General features: G+C 40.9%; 1 protein-coding gene across 4 annotated transcripts in view; it reads right to left on the bottom strand.

Moving 5' to 3' along the window:
- Nucleotides 1–638: 638 nt before the first annotated feature.
- LOC106650500 (chondroitin sulfate N-acetylgalactosaminyltransferase 1) overlaps nt 639–26,097 on the bottom strand; it is a 64,826-nt gene continuing 39,367 nt past the window's right edge. For 3 of the 4 annotated variants that reach the window (XM_023459365.1, XM_023459367.1, XM_023459366.1), the window contains 9 exons: nt 23,688–23,813; nt 19,839–20,712; nt 19,574–19,756; nt 19,357–19,504; nt 2,016–2,329; nt 1,758–1,949; nt 1,319–1,690; nt 1,008–1,259; nt 639–928 (listed from right to left, as the gene is read on the bottom strand). In XM_023459365.1, the coding sequence (XP_023315133.1) occupies nt 754–928; nt 1,008–1,259; nt 1,319–1,690; nt 1,758–1,949; nt 2,016–2,329; nt 19,357–19,504; nt 19,574–19,756; nt 19,839–20,712; nt 23,688–23,813 (2,636 nt within the window). In that variant the 3' untranslated portion in view covers nt 639–753. Of the gene's footprint in view, nt 929–1,007; nt 1,260–1,318; nt 1,691–1,757; nt 1,950–2,015; nt 2,330–15,859; nt 17,352–19,356; nt 19,505–19,573; nt 19,757–19,838; nt 20,713–23,687; nt 23,814–26,097 lie in introns of those variants that run through there. The other variant, XM_014368532.2, reaches the window with a different exon arrangement.

Below are 26,097 nucleotides of genomic sequence, written 5' to 3'. Positions count from 1 at the left end.
CAAAAAAGGCATACTGTAGAAGCAGGAACATTTTTGAGATCCAATTAGAGTCAGCTGTACTTGTGCGACTATAAAAAGTCTCGAAACCTAGTGCGAAAATTCATATTTGAAATTCAGCCTGTTTAGGCGATCGAATATGAAACTCAAAAGAAAAAAAAAGAATCCTACTGAACTGTAAGAGTTACTTTTCGAAGATCTGTTCTCTAACTAGTTGCAATAACAATCAAAGAAATTAGAAATTGATATAAAAAATCAAATGAAATGATATATCGATTTTTTTATTAAAACTGTTTAACTTTACATAGATAAATTTAAAAAAATATCTTTTATCGTAGGAAAACTTAAGTTAGCAAATCAATTTAGAATAATATTTTATTGTTATTTTAATATGTAAATATATATAAGATTAACTTAGCAGTTTATAAAGTTTTTAAAATTTAGATTAACTTAATTATATGTCTTAGTTCACTGTACTTAAAATTTTTAACTTTTCAAACTTAGTTATTTTACATGTAATTTTGATCAATCTCAAGTACCATAGTAGAAACATTTTTTCATTTTTAATATCGTGAACTTGAACTTTTCTTGTTATGATTTTATAAAAGTAAAAGTTCTAACATCTGCACGACTTGATTCAATCCTATATAGCTTTTCGATTATTCTTAATTATTTGGTTTAGATCACTGAAAACTAATCTTGCGCATACTTTCAGTAATTGTAACCCAAGGAGCTGGTTTATCAGTGATCCATCTCTTAGTCCTTATAGTTGTTTTTATTGTTATCCTGTGTCTGTGGCGAATTGGTCGGTTTATCAGCGTCAGGCTTTGGTGTCGATGATTCAACTCCTCGGTCGTAGAGAAAACTCGTGCCGCGCGAGCCACCTGGCGCAGCTGTGCTGTCGTAAAAGTAATCTCGGGGCCTGTAATATCTATCGGAATGTCGAAAAATATTTTTTCTTTTGCCGCATTTTTCTCTCTTTGAAATTATTTGTTTTAAAATATTCTTACATTGAATCGCGATCACGTTCCCGATCGCGGTCACGATCCCGATTATTGTCCCTGTCACGATTGACGTCTCGCCAGCTATTATCTCTGCTGCCACCAATGGAAACAGCAGCCCCGGCATTAGGGTAATTCCAAGAGTTTGCGTAGCCTGGTCTCTCGCTTATTCCCGGCGATTGCCATGCACCAGCAGCTCCACCGTAGTAGCCTCGGGAATCACCAGGCAGTCGAGTCCCTGGGTATCGTTCTCCTCCATACCTGCAATAATATCATAAAATTGAACATCCTTTCGGATTTTAATTTCATTCAAAACTCACCTATCATCGTATCGATCATCGTAAGGTTGAGCCGGTCTTCTGTGATATCCGTTCCTCTCATAAGGTTCGTAACGATCGTACCTTGAGTCATATCTACCGTAATTTCGAGCATTACCATTGTAACGGTCGTAACGCGGTGGTCCATATTCATCGTAAGGTGGTGGCGGTGGTCTTCTAGAACCTCCAGACGGCGAGGCAGGCCCCGGTCCATATCGATCGTATCGATCATCGTAATTAGGATACCTACCGTCAAGATTATCATAACCGTTTCCTCGTTCATAACTTCTATCGTATGGCCGATCGAGCGATGGTCGATCGTTTTGTCGATCGGTAGGCCTGGGGTAATATCGATCGCGTTCGTAAGGATCGTATCTAAAAGAATTTGAGCTCAAATTTAATTCTTTATGACTCAAACCAATGCAATAAAAATAAAACTAACCTATCATTGTAATTGGTCGGTCGGAAAAGTTCATTTCTCATGAATGGATCATATTTGTCGTAATCGTAACTTGGTGCTCTTGATCGATCGTTGTAATACCCATCGATTCGGTCGCCTCGAAATCTTCGATCGTCCACTTCATCATCATAGTAGTCGTACTTGACTCTTTGTCTCAATCTTGCTGGATATGGCCTAGGATAGATAAATCAGAAATTAATTAACTATGAAAAGTATGCGTATATTAATTGAAACGCTTACTCTCGCTCGGCATTGGTCAAGGCTGCTGCAGCTTTAGCCGTATCGCAGGTTATACAGCGCTCCTCGAAGTAAGCTGCGTCTCTCTCGATTGGCTGATTAGCCTGATGTCGAGAGCTGATCAATCCCTCGTCAATGCCACCACTTCCAAATCTCGTACCATAGGCGTAATCAGCTCGAGCTTGACGGAAAAGTGTCCCCAATGTGGCCGACGCAGACGGTTGAATCGTCGTTGATTCACTTTCTGCGATGACTGCTGCATCTTTAAGCTGGATCAAAGTCAGCAAGAGCACTAGCAATGCTCCTATTCGAGGCAGCTGTGAGTAATGAAAGAGAAAAAATTTTCAATTAAATCAATCAATACCGCAGTTGGACATGATAAAAAGGCTGTTTACTCGCGATCTGACGTTAATCGATTTAGAAATGTAGCCAATGGCTGGCATAAGAAAAGCATCCACAGCGTGTCAGAGGCAATCAAACTAGATCGTTCGCAAACCATAACTTCTGTTTAAATATATATAGGTAGATAGATAGATAGATAGATAGATAGGTAGAGCAACACGCAGCAAATCGACGTTCTCTCTCTCTCTCTCTCTCTCTCTCTTTCTCTCTCACACACACACAAACCCACTTTGAATGTTTATGCGGAACGTGAGCCAGAGCGTGTATCAGCATCAGGAGTAATTGGATTTGAACGATGAGACGGAGGCTAGAGAAACGAACGACGCTTGATCCAAGTGACGTTGATTGGGCGAGCTGCTTTTAATAGAGGCGAATCACTTTAATTTCGAAGTAAAAATTAGATCTTGTCTTTATAGATTTGAAACTCTCACAGCGATCGACGCTTGTCTCGCTAAAAGATTTCAAGGATATAGATTCTCGGAGTATTCACCCAACGTGCGAAATTTGAGATAATCGTCGCTCGTGCATGCGTTTATAATCGCTTCATTACACACGCGCGTGTGATCGTACGCAAGCTCGCTCGTACGCGCGCGTGTATCTTCTACAATGAATGCCTCGAATTAATTCAACCGATGAAATCCTTATATACTACGCGCAATATATTATTTACAAGCATTACCATTATTGCTGTTGGTTATGTACTTGCTTTACGCAATGAACGATTGTACATCCTGTTTCAGGTTTATCTGTATCTTCATATGGATACATTTCTTTCAACAATTGTCAATATATCGCTATATCACAACGAAAGATTGTCTTTTCGCATGTGTGTAAGTGAAAAATGGAAGAAGACTCGACGAAAAATATAAATCCATTAGACTGTCTCGAGCTTTCGCCCGCCATTACCAGAAAAGCACTTACAGGGAGGCACGTGATGTATATACCCACCCACATACGAATACACATATATATATATATATTGCAGCTACTTATATGCCAAGTCTAGAAATACTCTCACACACGCATGAGATGCACTTGACTCGTTGGCGATAAAATTTACTGACTCACATATACGCACTAATACGAGCTTTTATGTACACGGTAAATCCATTTTTCTGGTGGAATTCGCGAATGCTACTTCAAAAGATGCGCCATGCGCTGTACCTTTGCAATCCGTCCCCTCCTTCCCTGATCCCTCCCGTGCCCTCGCTGCATGAGTAAAGTCAAAGCTAGAAAAGCACAAATGTTGCTTCACTGTGAGAAAAAGATTCAACTGTAAGCAAATGTAGGAAATACTTGCGTGTAAAGATATTTTTTCCTAAATATATTTTATTAGAATATGCTATTATGAAGTACATATTCGGTGTCGGTGAATGAAACTCGACGCATACGATAAATTGAAGTAGCTAAAAATGGTTGAATGCGCAAAAAATGTATTCTATCAAAAATGTACGTCCATAATCGTCGCTTGGTTAATATCTATCTTGCAGGCACACGTGTATGAACCGTGCATAAAGATAACAAGGCAGGGTGAACAACGAAAATGCATAATGTATGATGTCTGGCCGTATAGTCGTGCTTTCGTGGCCTGGATTCATGGGTTAACATGACCGAATTATAGTACATTAACCTGATGAAATGTGCCTCCTCCCTCGTGCAAGACACAAAATGCCCTACATGGATAGTAGCGGGATGATAACGCAATGCGTTCTGACTGTTAGCATGACCGTTTCTACAAGAGAGCGATTGTCAAAGCGACAAATGGACAGGGAGGGACGCTGAATTGGCCCGATCTTCAATGACGATGCTTACTGATTGATACACCGGAGCGCGACAATGGCCTATACGCAGATGTTTCGATTGATGGTTCACGGTATTTCATCGACGAGCTGCACATTGGATCTATCGACTCGAGGATAATCTTCGATGCAAGCTCCTGCCTTTTTCCGAGTTGCATCGTCGTTAAACCAAGAGAATACATTTTTATTCAAATTTTAATTTATTGTTAACTGATATCTCACTATTAATAAGTATTGAAATCGATTATTCATGGCGAATTTTGATGGGAAATATTCAATATCGTACATATATATAAAGCAACTACGATTTTTATTCTATAAAACTAATTTATTGATTTTTATCTAATGAATGGAAGAGAACGAATATCCAGAAAGAATTTAATATGTTTCGGAATATACCGATGAAAATATCCTTATTTGTTTATAAAAATATTTACTAAAAGTAAATAGTTCTTTGGAATAAAAAAAGAGAATTTATTTTGTATATCCTAAAACCATAGATGGAACGTATATTACTTTGCATAAATACATAATCAGCACTACAACCAATGGCCTACGAATTTGCTCACGTTGATGGAAAAGTTATGAAGAAGTTTTATTCATTTGCGTGTGTGAATAATGTGTCACTTAATTCGAGCTCGCATCTAAATAGCGTATCCAAAGTGTGGAAAAAATTAGGCAATATTAATTTTTCAAAAAAGTGACTGTAAATTTTACCAAATAAGACACTTTTATTAATTTTTATTGCTCGTTAAAAAGTTATATTTAAAATGAGCATGTTACCTGACATTCTATAAACTAATTATAAGCTCTTTGTTATGATGCATTTGCAGAGTCAAAATTGAATTTTTTCTGAAAATTATGATCTCGCACCCGGTACGAGAAACGACTTATTTCCAATTCGAATTATCCTTTTTTCTCCTTCAACAAAATAGACAAATGAAAAAATGCAACTTCTACTCGGTCGAGATAAAATCCAGCTCGTGCGGTGTGTCATAGCTGCGCATTTGGCCGTTGTTGCAGGGGTAAACCCGTAAAGTTTTCCTGCGCTTAAAGCCGGCTGTGCGTGGATTAAGCCGAGAGCGAGAGAGAAACGAAATTTTCTTCTTCTCTCCTTCTCTTAAGGCTCCTAACGAGGATAAGCCAACGAAGAAGGTGGGGTAAAAGCCATAACTCGGAAATGTCTATGTGTATGCCCGTGTGGATTCTTTCTTGCACTGCAATGAGGTAAATACAGAAGAAGCTTGTGAAAAGAAAGGATTTTTCGCCGCTTGTTTTCTCTTCTCTTCTTTCACTCTGATACCGCCATTGCGCCTCATCGCTATAAGCGAGTTCTGCGTGTTTTTTACTCATACCTCGAAAAGTGTTTCTTTGAGTTTTTTCACTTTCTTATGTGTAGTTTGTCCATGTAGACTTACTTGGGATAAAAAGAGACTTTACTCCTATTATGGTATTTGCAGCTAATTAAGAAGCATGTGTATATTTTCGGCCATATTTACCACTAAAAACAAATAGACCTATATGCTAGGAGGAGCCCTCGTACCACGAAACTCATTTCTTGAAAAATGAATAATGTGGATTAAATGCTTTTTACTAACCATGTAATTTTCTGCTTCTTTCAGATACACTGCAGGAAGGTACAACGTTAATTTTGGCGCAAGAATATTTCTCTGTATATGTACTGTGTCTACAGTTGAAAGAATAAACGGAAATGATGTCTGGCCACTCAGTTAAAATTTAGTACAAAAGGACGCTTCATGCCCACACTTGCCTAGCGCACATTTTTATAGCTCACATAACTTGGTGAACTGGCGGGCGCGCGCACACACAAGTGCAAAGCTTTGTTACGCGAACAAGTGGCGTATGTACTACTTGTACCGCGTTCCTGTCCATTCATATGAACAAGGTGAAAAAAAGGTAACCGCGCATAGAGACGCTTCGAACAGCGCAAGTTATGATAATATGTAAAAAATTAAACAAATATTTTAGAGCAGTTTTCAGAAAGTAGAGATTTCAAATGCGTTGGCTTTAATTGGACGTATAAGAATCTGTTCATAGCTTGAAATTTCGTAGTCAACGGATTAAGCTTATAAAGTACGATAATATTCTGTGAATAAAATAAAATTTCCGGTTATAGGGGATGTAAGTAGTATGATCCAAGTCTGCTCAGACTTACCTGAAAAATAATGGAAAGCTTCGGTAATGAGGTACATTAATACGCGCGATAATTGCAGCCAGTTCGTATATAGAAGACAAAGACTTGTTAAACGGGTAGATAAAAGTGCTTATAGATATGGCATGAAAAGGGCGATAAAAATTAATCAGGAAAATCGTCGAAAAATCAGAAAATGACTAAAGCGACGCGCTGGAACGTCGGGAGGCGGGCATTAACTACTAGTGCGCGTAGTGCACGCAGCTCGAGCTACGGTGTATTTAAAGCGACAGCCAAACTAACGAGCGGTCGCGTGGATAGGTCGTCCGGTTAAAGCAAAATAATACCGCGAGAGAGTGAGAGAGGCCAGGAAGTGTGACGTCAGGGCCGAGCGAGCGTACAATGGCCCCTTGGGTACACATAAATGTATAGGGAAAAGAGCTTTGCTTCCCTTGCTTGTCCACCTGCGTGTACGGTGTACGCGCGTGCACGCGTGTATTTATGTATATCCATTATTCACACCACAATGTACTTCCCTTTTTTGTAAAAACTATCCGCACGAGCGAGGAAGCTAAATTTGTTCGCGCTCGCCTCTTTTTTTTATTTTCACTAGCTGGAAATATCAGCTATTTAACAAGTGTCGCGCGTATTGCCCTCCGGCGAATGTGCTTTTTATAGGATAAAGCATTTTCAGGGATTACTGGCCGCGAGCATTAATAAGGCTTGATCTGCCACAGCGATGATGAAAACGAATTCGGTACGATTTTGCGAGGACGAGGGTAAACAATAGCGAAAGGAATTCTCGTGTACACGCAAAGAATATATCTGATGTTTGCTACACGCTTGAATTATTATGCAGAATTGAAAGCGAACTTTTCTGTTTTTCAAGTGCGGAGTTTAATGATTCAAATGAATGCGAGGGAGCACACTTTGGGAAAGTTTAATTGTTTTCCCCTCTTTTTTTTATTTATTTATTTTTTTGTTGAATATGTAATTTCTTCTTATTAAAAGTGAATTGATGGACTTGAATAATTTGTGAGAAGCAGTGAAAGTACTCGATTTTAAGACAAAACATAACGAAAACTTTTATTAAATATTTTAGCAGTTTGAATCTTGCAGAAATTCGAGTAATGTTCTTTAATGTATGTTCTAGCAACTGATTTCTTTGTACTGACATACATTGACTCTACGACGTAAGTAACTCTGAACGCGAAGAACAGGAAAAAAACAGCAGTGCCTTGACCAAATGGAAGTGCAAAGCAAAAAAGATAAACTTTTTACCTAGCGCATAGGTGTATGTACTTTGGTGCGCACATACGCACTAAGCAATCGCAGCAAACTAACTTCCTTCGCACTTTTTCTTTCGTCTCGCGCCTTATTCTTTTTTCTTCTCCCTTTTACTTACTTAAGTCCCAGTTCTGCACATTACTTTGCTCTCTTTTACTTTCTTCTTCTTTTCTTACGACTTTTTTTTTGAACATGTATGTATGTGTGTTCAGAGGAAACGAAAGGAAATGGTCGCGATCCTAACGAGGGAAAATGCGAGCGTACAAAGGATAAATGTGTGCGCGTGTGGTTATACACGTTGGCTCTCGAAGTTCATTAGGTGGACCACAAGTTACACACAATCTCGTTGACGTCCATGCGTGTAGTTTTCGAGAAATTCTATTAAAAGACGGAAAGCTATGATATAAATACCAATTAGTTGAAAAACGGAGAGAGAGAGGGAGACTTTTCTTTGTCAATGTTATCAAGACATCATGGGATTTTTCATGACTAATCAATTCCTTTCCCGAAGCGCCAAACTTTAAAACTAAGAGTCTTTTCATTAGCTACGGAAGCTTCTTTTTTCTTTTCTTTTAGTTTTTTGTTGTTTATTTTTTTTTTTTTAATGTAAGAGAGATCAGCTTGATTTACCGAGACACCCTGTGTCACAAGTTCTGCTTCGATCCAAAAAGACAAAAAGAAAGTTCGAGCAATGCAGTGTTGTTTATCTGTATAAAGCTAAGATAAACGATCCAAGAGTATCGAGAAAAGGTGACAGAAAAAGCCAAGGCGATAAAGAGGATGTTTTGCTTTTGTCCATTGTGCAGCGATTAAAAAAGAGAAAGAAGACGAGACATCGATAGTTAGAATCTATTCAATTTTTAAAAGTGGTTTTTTCACAAACGACTGATGCAATAATGAGATTGAACGCTTAAAATTTGTCATACCATGTTGCCGAGTCTCCTCGTTATCGATTTCGTTCCACAAAAGCACACGTATCGATATTGCAAACACACAAAAAATGTATCAACCTCGTACACGATCACACATGATAATAATGATGGATGAAGAAAAGCACTGCGCTCACGACTCTGTGCACTCTGCGGAATCAAACTGCGACTTTCACACCCACGACGAGCTCACTTATATAGACTTTGACTGACCTTGTCCGTTACCCCACTCATGCCGACGCGACTGGACTCGTGCTGTGCTCGCCCTCCACACGTCGGGATGACGGGACCCCCTTCGCGTTTGCGGGGCCCGCAGGAGCGTGGGACCTGCCTGCGAATACAACCTTTTTATACGTAGTCATTGTCATGCGAACAGGGATAAAAGAGTCAAGTGCGCGGGGGCTTATGGTAATTTGACTCGGTGAGTGATTAGGCGTGCGATTTCCTTTACTTTTTATTTTCAAAATCTAGCGAATAAAACGACGCGAAGCTATATATATCCTCAATGTCATTGCCCTATCTAAATTGCTATAATGGCGTTGACGTGCAAAGTTCGATTTCTCAGCTTGATATGATTTTCAATAGTATGGACTCGTCGTAAATTAATTACAGAAAAAGGAAGTACAAGTCGATTGCTCATCTTACAGGTCCAGTTTTCCGCTTACAAATGGCTTTTAAGCGTGTGGAATATGAAAGAAAAGCAGAATTAACCAACTCGCATCTCTGCTCCTCGAACAATAAATAATAAGCCAGAGGAGATAAGCATTTACACGTGTTGGACTCACACGCTGAGCAAGTAATTTCGCAAGTAGCTTCTTAATGCCAAGCGGCAATATATAATATTAATAATGGGGAATCGCGATTCTCTAAGCGCAAAGGATCGGCTACACGAAAATCCCTTAGGTCTCCCTGGACACGCGTTAAAAAGCCGCGCGTACAGATTTCCCAACTACCTGTAATCGACTGCGTATGCATGCATATACATGAGCACGGCGGCGCAGACGGATGAAGCTAGCATCACGCATGTATGCACGTATAGGCAGTGTGTACCTACGTAGCTAAAGCTATACTCACATCGGCGGCGGCGCACAACATGCTCGCGGGCGCGCAGGAAGTCATCGAGGTACATAAGCGTGACGCATTGCGCAGGCATTATTTTGTCCTGTACGCGCGTACTACGCGTGTTTTATATTGCTCGATGAAAAATGACTACATAATGTGGCACGGTTGGCGCGTTTTACGCGAGACATTTTCGAACTGAAAAAATACCCCGCTTTATGCGAGTTGCGAGCTGCGTGTACGCCAGGGTATATATAGGTATATACATAGCTGCCAGTGCCAGCAGCTATACGCCTCGACGCCGTCGCCACCGAGGAACTGGCTGTTTATGATAAGCTCACTTGACATCTCTCTCGTATCATTATGTGACTGCGCGCAGTTATATAAGGGATGTTCTGCTGGAGACATTTCTTCGCTGGTATTACTTTTATACCGCTGATGGAGTGCCGCAATACACCATCGTGAGCGCGAGTACCTACTATACCTATATACGCACCGCTTGTCTCCTTCTTTTCCCTTGTCTACGCGATTTCCTCAAACGACCAATGAAATTTATTTGCCTCTGCTGGTCTTTTTATTTTACTCTATTACTTTTCTGCCCAAATTCATATTGATCGTGATTGTGAGAGATACCCATTTTCTCATTTTACTCGATGCTTTTATTGGGAGAATTTAGGTCAAAGATGTACTTCTCAAGGTAGGCTGACACCGCTACTGCAGCTGCAGCCTTTAGCTTACGTATCCGTGAAAACGATGCATTGCTACAATATACGAGCAGCGGTACATCTTTCGTTCGAACGAGGCAGAATGAAAAAAAAAATCACGCAATCTTACGCGAGAGCGAGATTCGTATCTAACGGACTTGTACCATAACGAGTCCTCTCCTACCTGCGCGCCTCCCTCCCACCCACGCACAAAGCATTGAATTTTTCTCGTACTCTGCCTTTTGTTCTGCCGCGGGTCCTGCAACGCATCGCGAAATTCCGATGCGTTACGATAATAGCGTCAGCAGCAGCGCGATACATCCACATACACACACATGGACGTGTGCAGGAGAGCCGCAGGTTACAGCAGGTGAACATCACATATGTACGCAATAATAATAACGATGACTTTTATTATAAAAGTACGATTACGAGATGTACTCGACAGTATCCTATCCTTCGGAAATCAAGAGTTTTTCGTTCGACTCGCTCGCGTGGCATTGCTCAAGCGTTTGTTTATAACTGCGCGAGCGAGATCGTTGAACTCTGCGGGCGCAGCTGAATCTGCTTCATTTATACACTTGCAGCCTCGCGCGCAAACTTTATTTCGAACGGAAACTCAATTTTATTAAGCCCACTGTCGTATATTCTTTTTCTTCTTTTATTTTTCGTAACGTAGTATATAACACATAATTGACCTCTTTCCGTAGATGTGCGAGTGTGCGAGAGCATGTTAGAAGAGCCGCAGACGCAAGCAACAGTGCGTAACCCTGTTGATTTTTTTTTAACTTCCTATGAGCTGGCTTCAGAAGTAGTGGAAGTTGAAGTACTCTATAAAGGCACATATTCGTTGCAATTTATGGGTCGCTATATACATGTAGAATATATAAGTCTCTTTCGCTCTTTTGGTCTCACGGGAGTCTGAATTTTCCCTCTTAAAATGGTTGGGAGCTGCACACGTCGCTTTCTCATTTGCGTCAAGCGCGCGCGCGCTCGCCTTGGAGCTCGGCCCGTTTTTTGAGGCTCTCGCTCAGGCGGCTCCGCCAGCGAGATCCTTCCTTCATTCTGGGCAAAACATATTTCACACGTGGCACGTTATACACGCCAAGATAATCCCCCTTCACACGAGCTTTAATGCAGTCTTCGCCTGCTCGACTCTCTATGCATGGCCGCCCGTTACAATGCCTTTTTTAGCCTCGTAATTTTCCATAAGCTTTTACCGTGCGCATTTCCATGCGGCCGAAATCCCTATTCTACTCTTCGAAACAAGCTTCCGTCTTTATTGAAAAAATAAAAACTATCGCGGATTTCATCTTTCCTACCTATATGCTTTTTCCAGAAAAGCGCATAAATCTAGCGCGATAACATTGATTTTCCTCGCGCGCGCGCTTACGGCAACAAAAAGCGCACACGCGCAATAAACAACAATAAGCAATGCGAGTGTCGCCAGGCATTTCTCTGACATTAACCTGAATATTTTCAAATTTATGAAAAATATACGCATTATGCGAGCGGCAAGAGTCATGACCACAAGAACAGCAAACCGCCTCGTTCGTCATGCTCGTCTGGCTACATTATGTGCGCGAGCATACGAGTACACATGCCTCTGCGCGCTTAATCAGTGAAACACACCAACTCGACGACGATGTCGTGTCATATCCTAAACCGTTGCTGCGCGCGCGACAGGATGTAGCATTGAACTCGTGACCTCGAGACTAGTTTTATTTTCACCAAAAAAATTTCAAATTTAAAGCGTTATTTCGTTCTATCGAAAAATCGCTTGCTTTTCCAATAAATATGCATAGCTCCAAGTAGACAATTTATTCTTTGAAAACGAAAACTCCAATTTACTGGCACGAGGTCCTCAACCCTCGTCTCTCTCAAATAAAAATCTTGCGCTAAAAAAAGAAAAGTTTATGTAAAAGTATAATGAAATATTCACCGGATATTGAAAAATGTAGAAAGACAAGACACATAATTTTCTAGCTCAATATTGCGGTCTCTCTTCTCTTTCTTCTTTACTTGCTCGAATCGATAAGAAGTAAGTGCAAGATTATCTTCATACCGCGACTTTATCTGCACATTTTTTCCATTTCAGAGACTTAATTGGGTAACAAGGTCGTTCGATTTAGTTATTTCGACCGTTTTAAGGGTCTCGTTTTTTCATCCTAGCTGTACTTTATCTCGGCGTGATTATCTCCTTGCAGTTAAGACAAGATAATCGAGGATTAAGGCGATGAATAAAATAGCCGTCTTGAGACAATCGTGAAAAAATCTCCATACACGCAATTTCGCACTTCTAGTGTTAATAAGTACTTTACATAAGTGCAGTTTTTAAAAGGCCAGCCTTGAGTGTCCGCATGATTTAATATTTTAATTACTTCAGACGACTTGCTTACGATTATGATGTTAAAACAATGTTTACAATACAGGAAGCACTGCCACGTTAAAAAAACATGTTTGAGCTTTAGTGATATAACGTTAGGACGCATAAATTTTTTTTTTACTCCGCAGAGGCAGAGTTATTTTCAAATCGAATATTATGCGAAACATCGTAAAAGCGGGCGCACTTGAGAGAGCGCAGCAAGGCTACGAGCACGTCGAAAGCTATTGTTTCATAAAATTCATCTTTCTGGCGATGGTGTAGCACTCAATTTGCGATGAAAACGGCTGCATAGCAGAAATTCTAAAACTATATACGATATGCATATAGCGAGCAAACTGCAGAGTGACAATGTTGGAAATCTCTGATTCTGCTGAGTGATTTGGGAAACTATGCTATATGCGCGAGATAGCAAAGTTCCCACACTCCGGCCTCCGAGCCATTACGTGCAATGAGATGGGGCTGATTGGATTATTTAATTAGCGATTAGAGATTAATGAAGCTGGAACGTTTTGGCGCGCGCGCTAATAGGGCACAACAAGCCCCGGTCTCGGATATCAATTTTATGAATTGCTCTCGAGCTCATGTGTAAACGAAGCAATTTGCGATCGAATTTTCCCGCTATAGGGCTTAAAAAGCTAAAAGCCTTAATGCCGATAATTGAGGCTGTGCGGTGAATATGCAATGATCAACTGTCTTCAAATACCGAGCGTGTCTCCTTTTATTTGTCTCGTTCAATTCGCGTCTTACCTGGATTTTGTTACTTTGCATGGCCAACGTAAATTTACATAAAAAACGGCTTCGAACTCGTTATCGAATTGCGATTACCATTGGCTGTTTTGCACAAAAGTGTCGAAACAAATTATGCGTCATTAAGCGGATTATTTGAGAGCCGGAAAGCCTAAAGGTAAAAAGAACAGCTTAATCGAATGGCGCATTAAATTGTCATAAAGTGGCTGAAGAATTTCGTACGCTCAGCTTTTTGGGACATGAGTTCTCATTATCGACTAAATAATTCGCGATACTTTTGATGCATTTTGCCGCGGTTCTATCATGCGTGCACAGGCACATGCATTGGCCGGTCTCCATACAAATTTAAATCTCATTAGTAAGTTTATACGATATTTGAAGCTTTGTTGGAACGATTATTATTTTTGACTGCTGTTATGGATGCGATAATAATTGCTTCGCAAGCTGGGGCTAGATTACTGAGCTATTTATTTCTTCAAACATTGCTATTATATTAAAAACTCACAATAATTAAAGCTGAAATCACTTATAAATCATAAAGAACTGTAAAATCAACGCTGCTTTTTCACAATTCGAGTTTGTATGAAAAATAGTTCGATGCATAGTTGATGGGCTGATATAAATCCAGCGTTGTCGATTGTTTTACGATTCTCACTCGCCAATGTATTTTACGAGTCGAACAAGATGCTGTATTTTCAAGGCTCGAAAACCTCATACTTTTCTTTGGAGCTTGCACTTACCTGCGCCTGTTTTTTCATGCATATAAATTTTCCAAACGATTTCAGCTTTTTTCCGTGAAAGGAATACACTTGATGTGGTGCTTTGTCAGGCTACTACAGCTCTACCCCAAACTGCAGCTGCCCCACGCACAAGCCCGCTTGTAAAGAAAAATTTTTCTCTTTAACCATAAATTCCTTATTCTTATTAGCTTGTTGTACCTTTATTCTTAGGTGACCCGTTCTTTCTTATTTTTTCCAATGTCTTTTTTTTACCAAGCACGCCCAAGCTGCACTAAATCAATCGCTCTAGGAGCTTTATTTATAAGCGGCGTGCACAGGCAGATTATGCTGTACAGAACGACGTCGCAGCAGAGAAAATAACGAATCGCCGTGTGAAATATAACGCGTAAAACTAGCTATATGTAGGAGGAAACCTTCCCCAGAGGAGGGTGCAGGGCTGCTACTGGGTAATTTCGTGAAATATTACTTCATAAAAGGCCTTCCGGCAAAAGTGAGAGGGTGAGATGCAACACCAGAGACAAGCCACCACTGCCACAGTGACATTTTCAGGATACGGCGGAAAAATTACTTTTCTCTCTAATGACTATATGCGGTTACGTGCACGCCACCTAACTACATGAAACTCTGCGCGACTATATTTTTGCTCGATAAAGTCATTTTTGGTTTTCTCGAAGCATTAATTATTATGAACTCGCGATAAAAAAAATTCACTGAAAACGTAGCTCCGTTTCACGAGTTTTAATCGCTTTCAACGAATCTCGTTTATATCTCACTTTTCATCGTGGCTTTAAACTAAAAAAAATTTACCCAGAAGTGAAAGCAATATTCATAAATAGTCCTGTATCCCCTGCAAGTTTATAAAAGATTGTAGCTGACACAAAAGATTTTCAGTTAAAAGTGGAGCATATCATCCGCAAGCTCGTAAAGTGTATGTTTGAGATTCTATATGTTGTCCCAAGACTCTCATGCGGGAAATGACTATGTTTGTAGTCGTAAACCGCGAACAAGTTTGCTTGGTGGTCCCAATGGTACACTTGTAGAATAATTAGCAACGTATTATAAAATAGATTGAATTAAATATTTTGTATACTTTTCTGTAGGTAAGGAGAATTAACAAGTCTGCGTAATAAGTTCTTTGATTATTTATTTATTACGTTTGTTTACATTTCTTTTTCTCGCAAATTTTTATAATTTTATTTGCCAAATAAATTTTACCAAATAAAGTTAGAAAAATTTAAATAATCGCAATTTGTTGGCACTTACCTATATCTAAAAAGTACAGTCAATAACAATTTGATAACCAAAAAATTAAAGAATACCATAACAAAAATGACATAACTAGAAAATAACAACCTAAATAAGTAAATAAATATTGCAATTACCCTTAAGTATAAAAAGGAACTGACCTGTATCTTATAAACACATCGATAAGTAATAATAAATATAAAAAATGTCCTTAAAAACTGGTATAAAATTTTTTCGGGGTATGCAAACTTTGATGTTTTACACTGCAGCAACAATAGAAAAGTCATTCGGTAAAAATCGTATGAATTTGCATCATTCATTTTTGCAGCTATATTATACTTGCTGTACTATTATACATCTTCTGATGCTTTTAAACTGATATCTCTCTCTTTCTTTCTCGCTTATAAAGTTCGAGAGGGGGTTAGGAGTACACACAATGGACAGGTTTGCTTCTTTTTTATGAGGTACAAAAACTTACTGAATGGCACACTCCAAGAAAAATTCCTCAAGAACGAAATGCAATTTCGTCCTAGCTTTTTCTCGTCGTGTGGCAAGAGAAGAAAGGAGAAGGAGAGAGAGAGTGAGAAAGAGAGAGAAACCTGTTGTACAAAGAATTGTACGTTTATAAGCGTGCAATGGTGCACAGAGCATTTTCATATCGTTCGTTTCAGTCCTATTTCGGGGTAAAAAAGTTACGCAAAAAGGGGGAGGGACGCCTTTATGGCTGCTGTAATAGTTAACTTGCTTAAAAAGTTGAAAACATTTTTTGAACCGCCAAGTTATCGCGAGAGAAGGTTGAAATTTTTGGGAGATTTGTTGAAAAGTTGTTTCAAACTTGGTTCTTTTAAAGTTTTAATGCGAAACTATTTCGAAAAATACGTTTCAATTTAACAAATCACAATATTGTATTTAAACCTTGGTTCATTGATCTAGCTTGATCGGAATCCGCGATTAGTTCGGAAGAATTAAATAGCTAATTCTATTGCTCGATGCGCGCTTTTATTCGGTTAATATACGGCCTTACATTAAGTCGCTTTATTAATATGTCCATCAAAATTTTTTTCTAATACATTTATAAAAGTGGCTTTTGCAAAAGTGTTATTTCAAAATTTAATGCAACTGTTCAGATGAAATTATCTCATTCGTCTCGTATGTACGAAAAAATAATCAAAACCCTTAGACTGAATTAATATCTTCTTTTAAAATTTTAGCTAAACATTTTAATAATTGATACTCGATATTCGCATAACATACTATACGATATTGATATAAGAACCTTAATTTTTACACGCTTCATTTACAGATTATTCCTTGTGTAGCACATCCAACTATGAGAATATCGGTAATCTTTAATTGACCCTCTCGTCGGCTATACGTTTTTTCTGCAACATTTACCTCAAGCCTGATCTTTAATTAAAAAAGATTTATTTTTATATAAAAATTGTTCATATTGCACTTGCTGCTTAAGTATTTTCAATCACATCTCCCACATTACACAGCACAATAAACTATCACTTTCGGTTCATTATTAACAACGGTGCCGATTCAAACTTGACTAGATAGATTTTGTTTGCTTACTATTCTCTATATACAGGACCTTTTTACTTTATTTACAGGGCTCCGTCGCGCTTCGATTGTGATCATGTCTGAGGTTTCGAGGGTTGCTGCTGCATCGTCTGTTTCGCTCTTTTGGTCTCCTTTTTCGAGGTTAATTTCTTTTTTTTTGTGGCAACTGGTACTGGTGGATTTTTCAAGACTTGATTGGCTATGTCTTCGCGAAAGGCGAGAAAACCCAACTGAGCGTGGGATGCCTCGTTGAGTGCTCTTGACCTTATGCATGCGCGATACTGATCAGTCGACAGCCGTTGACCTGGACCACCCGAGCATACCTAAGCAATAATGGAAATCCAAACACGTAAAATTACATTGATTTTTATGTGTTTATATTAATGTATGATATTATAGTTTATAATTTCATGTAAAATATCTTAAATAAAATTCAGTGTCAGTTACTTTGATTTTAATATCAAATTTTAAATTAAATTTGCATGAAAATTCATGTTTTTTTTACAGTACTGTCTACGAATTTTTAAGTCTCATGTAAAACCGATAAATTGACAAAATTAAAAAAATTTTAAAACAATCAAAAGTTTTCTTAGTAATTTATAAAAATAAATAAAAAGTGTTTACAAGATTGAAATAAAATTTGGCAATATAGAGATAAAAAACACCGAGAGAATATACTGCGACACACGTTTTAGCCCTTTGAAAATTCAATTTTCGGTTGACGGTACACAGCTCCTTACACTCTCTCTTTGCAATCATCTAGAGTAGGTATCGCGGCTAAGGTTATTTGAGGAGCAATTTGACCTGCCAAACGAGACTATATGCACGGGCAGAATGAGATATTTTGCGAGCGGTTCAAAGATCGACTCAAGGACGTATAGATGCAGCTAGAAGATTCTCGCACAGCGTGTTATACGTCGGATGATCCTTTCTTAAGTCCTCTTTATCTCCGACTTGGCGACCAACAATCTCGAATTACGCCAAAGTACCTCTGTTTCCAGCTACAAGGGAAAGCAGTGCTCGGCTATTCCGGGCTCTTTATTGTCTCCTCGTGAAATGGAGAGTCTTTGTAAAGTCGAAAGGAATTCGGTGATATTAATTAAGCTATCTTTCAGGCGCAGACTCTTGATTCAAAACGATCACTCAGAGCCACCTTTATCCGCATGCGAAAACACGTATAATCGTCATAATTGAATCGAAAACTTATCCCATCAGAAATTCAGAAAACACGACGATAGTCACAGTTGCGTGTGTCGAGTGTATATAAAATTAACAATCGTTATATCGCGTATACACGCTATAAAAGCAGTTCTCGTTAGAAGAATTTTAATAAGCTTTATTAAAACTTTTTGTTTTACGCGCAAGCCGTGGGAAAGCCAGCAGAGGCCAATGCTCTGTGCAGTATTGAAAACTTTTAATAACTTTATTGTCCACGAATTAGACTCATCCCGATATGCAAAACTTGAGAAAGCTCGATCTATCACTTATGTTTTTCGAAGAAAAGTTGCGAAAAGGTTAACAGGCTGGCGTCTGGCTTAAATCTAATCGGTAATCAGCTTATTAAAGCACCTAGAAACTTTTGATCTAATCGTATTATACTTGTAAATACTTGGGCACTATGGTATTCCCTCCACGCGCGGTTATCAGCCCATTTACATTATTCAACCGAAAGTCACGAAAAAAGATAATAAACTTTTATTCTCTTCGGCGTCGACTTGAATAGAATATACATAATTTATGTGATTAATCGATACAATCGACAATATGTGCGTAACCGACTTGGATCAGAGAACTGAAAAAATTATCAGGAATAACGCAACGAAAAATATTTTTGGATGGGAATGTTACTAATTAATCTAATACTTTCTTGTCATAATGGTGACTCAACAAAAAAGTTGCAATAATTATAACGATTCTTAAAAAAAATATATTATAATATACTTACATCTCTAAAGTAATTTTATTTTGGTAAATTAATTCGGAAAAAACTGCCGAGCTATGCGTTGGAAAGACTGGCATATTAAAAAATGTTAATCTTACACAATAAAAAGCTCGTTACATGGGTACTAGCCAACCGAAAAGTAGTCGTACATATACACAGTCAAAGACTGTGTTGCACTTGCCAACAAAATAAACTCGCAGCTTCTCCTCTCGGACGCGGAAATAATAATAACACTAAAGAGGGAGAAATTTAGCGGCGGAAACTTTGTACTTCTGGGTATAAAAGGGGCAAATTTTGCCGGGGCGAAATTTCTCTGCGTTATCGCTCGTACGACTCTCGTTGCTACAAAGCCCCTTAAGAGAGTGAAAAGTTTGTCTAAGACATACCTTCGGATGCCAAATGTGATAAATGCCAGGATCGGTAGCTCTTACTACCTTGATGTTGCTCCTTACGTATTTGCGATAGAGAGTAACGTCTTCGCCGCCCCATCCGACGATGTTCTCGTCGAAGCCGCGCACCCTTAGGAAATCCGATCTGCGAGGCGAAATTTACCCGTGTCAAAGTGATATTTTCCATTGGAGGCGTCACGAGCCGATCCCTTACCTGTACTGACAAGTCATGCCGTAGCCGAAATCGCGCCAGAAGCCGGTATCCCTCGAGATGACTAGCTGATCCGTCTCGGGTGGTACGTTCCTTCCTTGCAGCGTATACACCACGTGGGGATTGTACAAACTGAAGACAATCGGGTAATAGACTTTGCGGCTGGGCGAAGTGTTCCATCTACACCTGTAAGCCAAATACACGCGTGTCATTGCAGTCGACGTCGTCATAATCAGTGGGTCATCGTTGAATGAATAATATGTGTTACCTGTCTAGAAAGCGAGTACTGAAAACGATGTCGACGTCGCACATGAAAAGCAGCACGTCCTTGTTGCCCCCTCCCCAGGCCCTCTCGGCACCAACCCTCAGACCCTTGCCACGGGAAAAAGTCTCGTTTAGCGCCAGCAATCGTAGGTTTTGATTCGTTCCACCGCTGCCGCGAGTCATCAAGACCCTGGACATAATGGCTCGGGCCTCGCTGAGACCCTCCGTGCCAAAATACACGACGGTCAGATGCACCCTGCGATCGATTTGCAGAGCTATCTTCACAAACTTGTCCATGAACGATTGGAAGGTGCTCGTTCGGCCCGACAGCGGCAGAATGATGTGGACGAGCTCCTTGTCGCGAGCCTTTCGCTTTTCCACCTTGACGAATTGCAGAGGCGCGAACGGCCTGATGAGGGAGATCTTGGTATAGCTGCCCAGACTAGTAATGGCACTGCTGCTGGCGTGCACGCTGCTCTTGTTCAAGTTCTTCGTTTTGAAATACATCTCGTACTGAGTGCCCGTCGTCGGTTCTATCCTGTACAAGCCCTCCAAAAAGTCTGCCTCGGTGTACTTGACGCTCTGATTAGTGGCGTTGCGATTGAGCACCTCGAGGGCTTTGGCCACCGCCTCGATAAAGTCTTTTTGCCGGAAACCGATGGGCTTCTCTACGACGCGCTTACCGAGACCCAACTCCGACGGATAGAGACGAGCCAGGGTGAAATGACTGAAGGGTATTAGCTCGTACTCGTTGTTCAGCGGCAGGCCCTGATTAATTTCGGCTTGATCGATTTGCCGACGAGCGGCCAAACAATCCCCGATGTCACTGCTGTTGAGCATCGACAGCGAGCTGTCGTAGCCGTGACCCGGTGGTCCGCCTGTAAAAACAATTATAAACGTCCTCGATGTTATATATAATTAATTAAATGTGCTCCTTCTTCCATTATCTTTGTGCTCTTTTCCATGATTTCCACGCAAAAAAAAACAGAGTTATTGAAGCTTTTTTATTCACGCTGCAGCGTATCACAAAAGCTCGATCGTAAAAAAACGTGTTTTACGACTCGACCCTTTGCGCAGTTTTTTTAGCATTGAGCTTTTCATCAATTCGATATCTTGCTTCGCACTGAAATCGTGCATATATAATAGGCTTTACGCAGAAGAATCCCTTTGAAAACGATAAAAGCAAACATTGCCAGCGTTTGTATTTCGATTTTTTCCCCAATAAGTTATCTCGTTGTAAATGAAGTCTATTGAATCGATTTCATTTTCGAAAAATTCTTGAGATTACTTTGAAACTGCAGTCCGAAAAGAATTGCATCGATGAGTAATTTTCTTTTTATCATACATCGAAGACAGCCTCGCCTACGCCGTGTCTGTTTTGGCTCGAAAACTGGTTACATTCGGAGAAACAATCAGCCCAAGTGCGAACGGAAATGGCCCTTAAGCCCTTATAAAACAAGAAAGTTTTTCCTCCGACTTTGGCCTCGCCGTGACTTTTATTGTCTTTATACGTATATAGATAGATAGGAACACCTCAGACAGAGCCGCACAGCCCCCGTAGTTCTCACCCACCTAATCCCTATAACGGTTCTTGCCCGATGTTACGGTACGTGTGTCGCGCTGGCTGTGTGCGAGTTTATATCCACGAGAGGAGACTTTCTTCTGTCACGCCAATTGATGGAAAAAAGCGAGCTGCGAGTAAGAGTTTGTATGATTCTCTGTACTCTTGATCTTTAAATGTTTGTTTTTTCGCGTGCGCTCCTGCGAGAAAAGTACGAAACAAAGTACATCTGGCGTGTATGGAAGTTGCTCTCACTGCCCATTTTTGTCGACTATATTTTCCTTCCGATTTATACATCCTTTTTAACTTACTCCTATGTTAATACAGCCACTGTTAGTAGCAGCGGAGCTGGTGGCAGTGTATAAAATGTGCAAGGGCTCGATCGTTAAGTTTTTTGTGCGTGCAGTGCTCTCGGGTTAAGGATGGAAACGCCTATCTCCTCGCATACCTCGAATGAGATTTCTTCCTGTTTTTTTTTTTTTTTTTTTGTAACTGCAGACAACTGTTTGCCAGACTAAAAACAAGGTCTTAGCTCTTTTACCACTGCACGCGTGGCCGACGTAGTAGCGTAGATGCGGCGCTCTTTTTTACGCGTCGCTGCGCACTCCCGAGGTATACGAGAGCCAGACGCGAACATATACATTCGTGCTTGCGACTTTATAACGATGCTGCCGAGTCACTTTTGAATTCCGAGGACTCGAGGCTTTTTTTCGGTCTGTGCGGGCCGATGATCGTCTTGTCGTACTTTGCGTCATTAACCGCGAAACGTGAAGGCACTAGAGGGTTGAGCGGGGAGGTGGCGCGCAGGGAGGTGTACACGTTTAATCGCACGCGTGAACGCCGAGCGCGCTTAGTTATGAATATTCATGCGCGGCTTGCGGTCACTGCACTCGGCTTGTGCTGTGCTGCGCTGCGCCGTGCAGCAGCAGCAGCAAACCGCACACGAGCAACCACCGCCGCAGGTGAGACACGTCTTGGCGATTTCTCGAGGTGCGCAGAGCTTCGCGCGTTATGTGTTGCTAACACGTGCTGCAACTCCTACGGTGCTGCTGCCTTTTACAAAATTGATAGCTTTTACATGAGAGAGAGAGAGAGTTGCGAGCTAATGTTTTATTTTTATTTATTTTTTTTCCTTTTTTTAGTAGCGAAACAAATTTTGGAGTTTGTTCTCCAAGAACAAAAGAGCACACGTGCGTCCAGTGAAACAAAAGCAAACGATCGAAAAATACTTGTATGAGCCGAGAGTAATAAAAAAAACGAAAGCCTGTGGCCGATCTGACTCGACCACACTACGCATTATAGCATTAAGGCAAAAGGTGAAACTGAAAATCGAGCCGAAACGAGAGGGAGAAAGAGAAAGACAGGAGAATCGAACAAAGGACATGAGCGAATTACGTACGATGAGTATCGTACTGACGTATTTCCCCCTTTCGCTACTGCAACGCGAGCTATAATTGGTCCTCGTTAGAGCGACAAATGCGCGCGAAACCGGATGCTTTTGCGCTGCGCACACTCACAGGCACACGCACGCACACATGCATTCGTTCGTACGTATCTCTCTCTCTCTCTTTCCTAACTTACATCCGGACGCACCGATGGAGCTTTGCGATGAATGAGTCGCTCTACAATATGAAGGCCACATTATTCGCGTAACAACATTTGCGCGCGTATGTGCATATAATTAATCGCTAACAATTGATTTTAGCCGATGATTGCGTGGTTTTGTTCACTCGTGCGAGGTGCGAAAGCAACGATGACGGCCGCATAGATCGATCGAGGCGCCGGACTATTTAAATTTTCACTTTGGCGCGACGATTCGATTGCCGGGGACGATTCCATTAGCCGATGGGAAACAGTTTTGTATACGTATGCAGGGAAGGAGAGGGAGGAGGGGCCGAACGAGGAAAATCCATATAGCGAATGGAGTTGACTTGTCGCAGCTCTCGTGACCCTGAGTGTCTTTTTTGCGTGCCTAGTGCCTCACAATGGCCGCTCTAAAGCGACGTTAAGGAAGATCGATGCACGAAAGCTATATAGTAGTATATACCGCAGCGCACGCAAAGCTTACCCCTCTCACCGCGCGTAATTACCTCGCTCTGTACTTTGCTTCTTCGCTCCACGCGATTCCACTCGTCCGGCTACTCCTACTTTTTCTGCGATACTACTTGGCGGAGCTTTTCTCCCGGCTCCTCGTAAAGAAACCGTGTTAAGAGCGGCGCGCCTTTGCGGGTAAAAAAGCCGTGAGGCTCGAAAATTCGGCATTGTATTTCACTTCAAAGCGACAATACGAACCAGTAAGCTGCAATATCTGCAACTTGAGCGCTCGAATCTCAGCGGTGAGCCGGTCTATTTCGAGCTTCGTCTCTTCATCCCGCTGATTTACCTCCGACAGACTTGCGCTCGACAGTGTGGCTGGACCTGCGAATCAAATAGATACAAATTAATCAGCGTTAAAATCATCGGGACACGGAGATGCATCGATGAAATTATTTTCCTCTCGCCCCATGTCAGTCTTATTTACAGTGCAAGCTCGATAGAGAGAGAGAGAGCTGAGCATTTCAAAGCGTCACACCAGCACGTCTATCGTCTCGTCTCGCCTCGCCTCCCTCTAGAGAGATAGAGAGATCCGTAGCGACCCAATTTTCCCCTCTCAGTGGCGTGAGCTGTTATGTAAGTGTAGTTGTACAGCGAGCCCGACGACAGACACCACCGGCTTGATTCAATTCGCACTTATTGCGAGTCGCTGTTATGTACCCCCACTGGAAAGTGAGAATTGACACCAAGCCAACTCATTTCCAAGTATATGAACGCTTCGTCTCTCTCTCTCTCTCTCTCTCTCCTTTAGCTCTACGACAATGTGCTGCATACGGATATATAGATATATATATATTTTTGCTACCCGGAACTTATACATCCTCGAGGAAGATAGTGAAGAACTGAGAGCAACAAGCTCCAACTTTACTCGATCGTTCTTAGTTGTAAGTAAATAATATATCCTTCATGCATATATAATGTGCAGCTCGTATGCAGTTCCAACGAGTAGTTGTATATAACGTGATTTTCCATTGGCATGAAAATTAAAGTCCCTTTGCGCAGCTGATTTTCAAAAACAAAAGTCAAGTGAGGTAGATAAGGAATTGAATCGGGACAAGGCGCAGCGCGACCAGTAAAGAGGCACATAACTTATCCAATGATATTCGATCATCGAATGGCTAGATTTTCTCAAGAAAGTGCCGGGGAAAATAACTCCACCTTTAATCGCAATAAAAACGTGATATTCAGAAAGACAGAGGGAAAGGGGCGAAAGTTGAGTAACCAACGGCTTTTACGAGCTTGTAAAGAATCGAGCCATTAAATGCAATAAGTTGTGAAGCAAGCGCCTAGCCTGGCACGATGTAAGTGAAATAAATGTCTCTCTTCCTCTCTTTCTCTTCCCCACTTCTCTGTATGGCTGCACTAGCAGGCTTAATGGTGGCAATAGCTGAGAAAACACTCTAGAATACGCCGACAGGTAGCTGTAAGCTTTTTTTTTCATACATTACATGGCGTGCATGGGGGCCACTGCATTGGTTCGACTTTTTATTTAGCTTACGAGGCCGCGCGATACGGCTTTATTTATTACTCGAAATGGGGAAAAAGTTGAGATTTATTCGCATAATGCCGAATATACGGCGCAGATTAAAATATTTTCGCTACTTTGACAGACGTGCGCCGTGTACGTGGCAGCGAGCACATATCGATTTCTAATAAAGTATGTCGAGGGGCTTGTCGCGTCGGGAAAACGAAAGAGCGAAAGAGAGGACAATTTTGACAAGTGCGTGGGATTTTTTTTCAATTTTTTTACACCCGACGCGTTTCATCCTCTCAATTAAAGTTCAATATAATTAAAGTGGTTTGATTCAACAACAATGACAGATTAATTACTCGTTGCACGAAATACGCGGCGAAACAAAATTATCGATCAAGAAAAGCAAATTGCTCAGGAAGAGTATATAGCGTTTTTTTATCGACATTTCGATTGAGTGAAAGGAAAGTAAAATAAAGCGACGCAATTCTCAAGGAGATTTCATTTAAAGGCTGTGCCCGGGACAAAGGATACGTTTTGTCGAAAGAGAACGCGCCACGAAGCGGCTGCTGCTGCTGTACAGTCGAAAAAAAGGCGTACCCGCACATTGAAAAGCGTATTTTTGCTCGCCTATATAGACACATTCTATTTCGCTGTGTATAGCTGGGAGTGTATATATAGATGTAACGACACGAATGAAACGTCGTATTATATAGCGTAGCACGACTCTCGAGAAATGTCGTCGCTCTTTTGCGCGCGCGATATAGCAGATGTGCGAGTGGGTGTGAGCGTGCTTGCGTTTAAAGAGAGAGAGAGAGAGAGAGATGAAAACGAGCAGCTCTCTCTCTTTTCTCGAGGATAAGGCACGCGCAAGCGTCTCCGACACTTTTCTCGAGTGTAAAATAGTTACTTTGTATTGTTTATTCAGTCGACAGCTGCCAGGCTGGCAGCAGCGATTCCGAGGGACGACGTACGTACGTGGGTCTTAACGTTGATACGTACTACTGTCTGCCATTTCAACTTGGTGTTTGCGACACTGCAATATGTAAACCCAAGCTAATGACTTCTTTACTCGATGTATATCGACGTGGCCGCGTTACTCGGGGCTCGAGCTGCATTGACGCACACACAGAGCAC

Source organism: Trichogramma pretiosum, unplaced genomic scaffold (assembly GCF_000599845.2).
Source record: "Trichogramma pretiosum strain Unisexual culture from Peru unplaced genomic scaffold, Tpre_2.0 scaffold57, whole genome shotgun sequence".
Lineage (NCBI taxonomy): Eukaryota > Metazoa > Arthropoda > Insecta > Hymenoptera > Trichogrammatidae > Trichogramma > Trichogramma pretiosum.
This window is presented reverse-complemented; position numbering and strand designations above follow the sequence as displayed.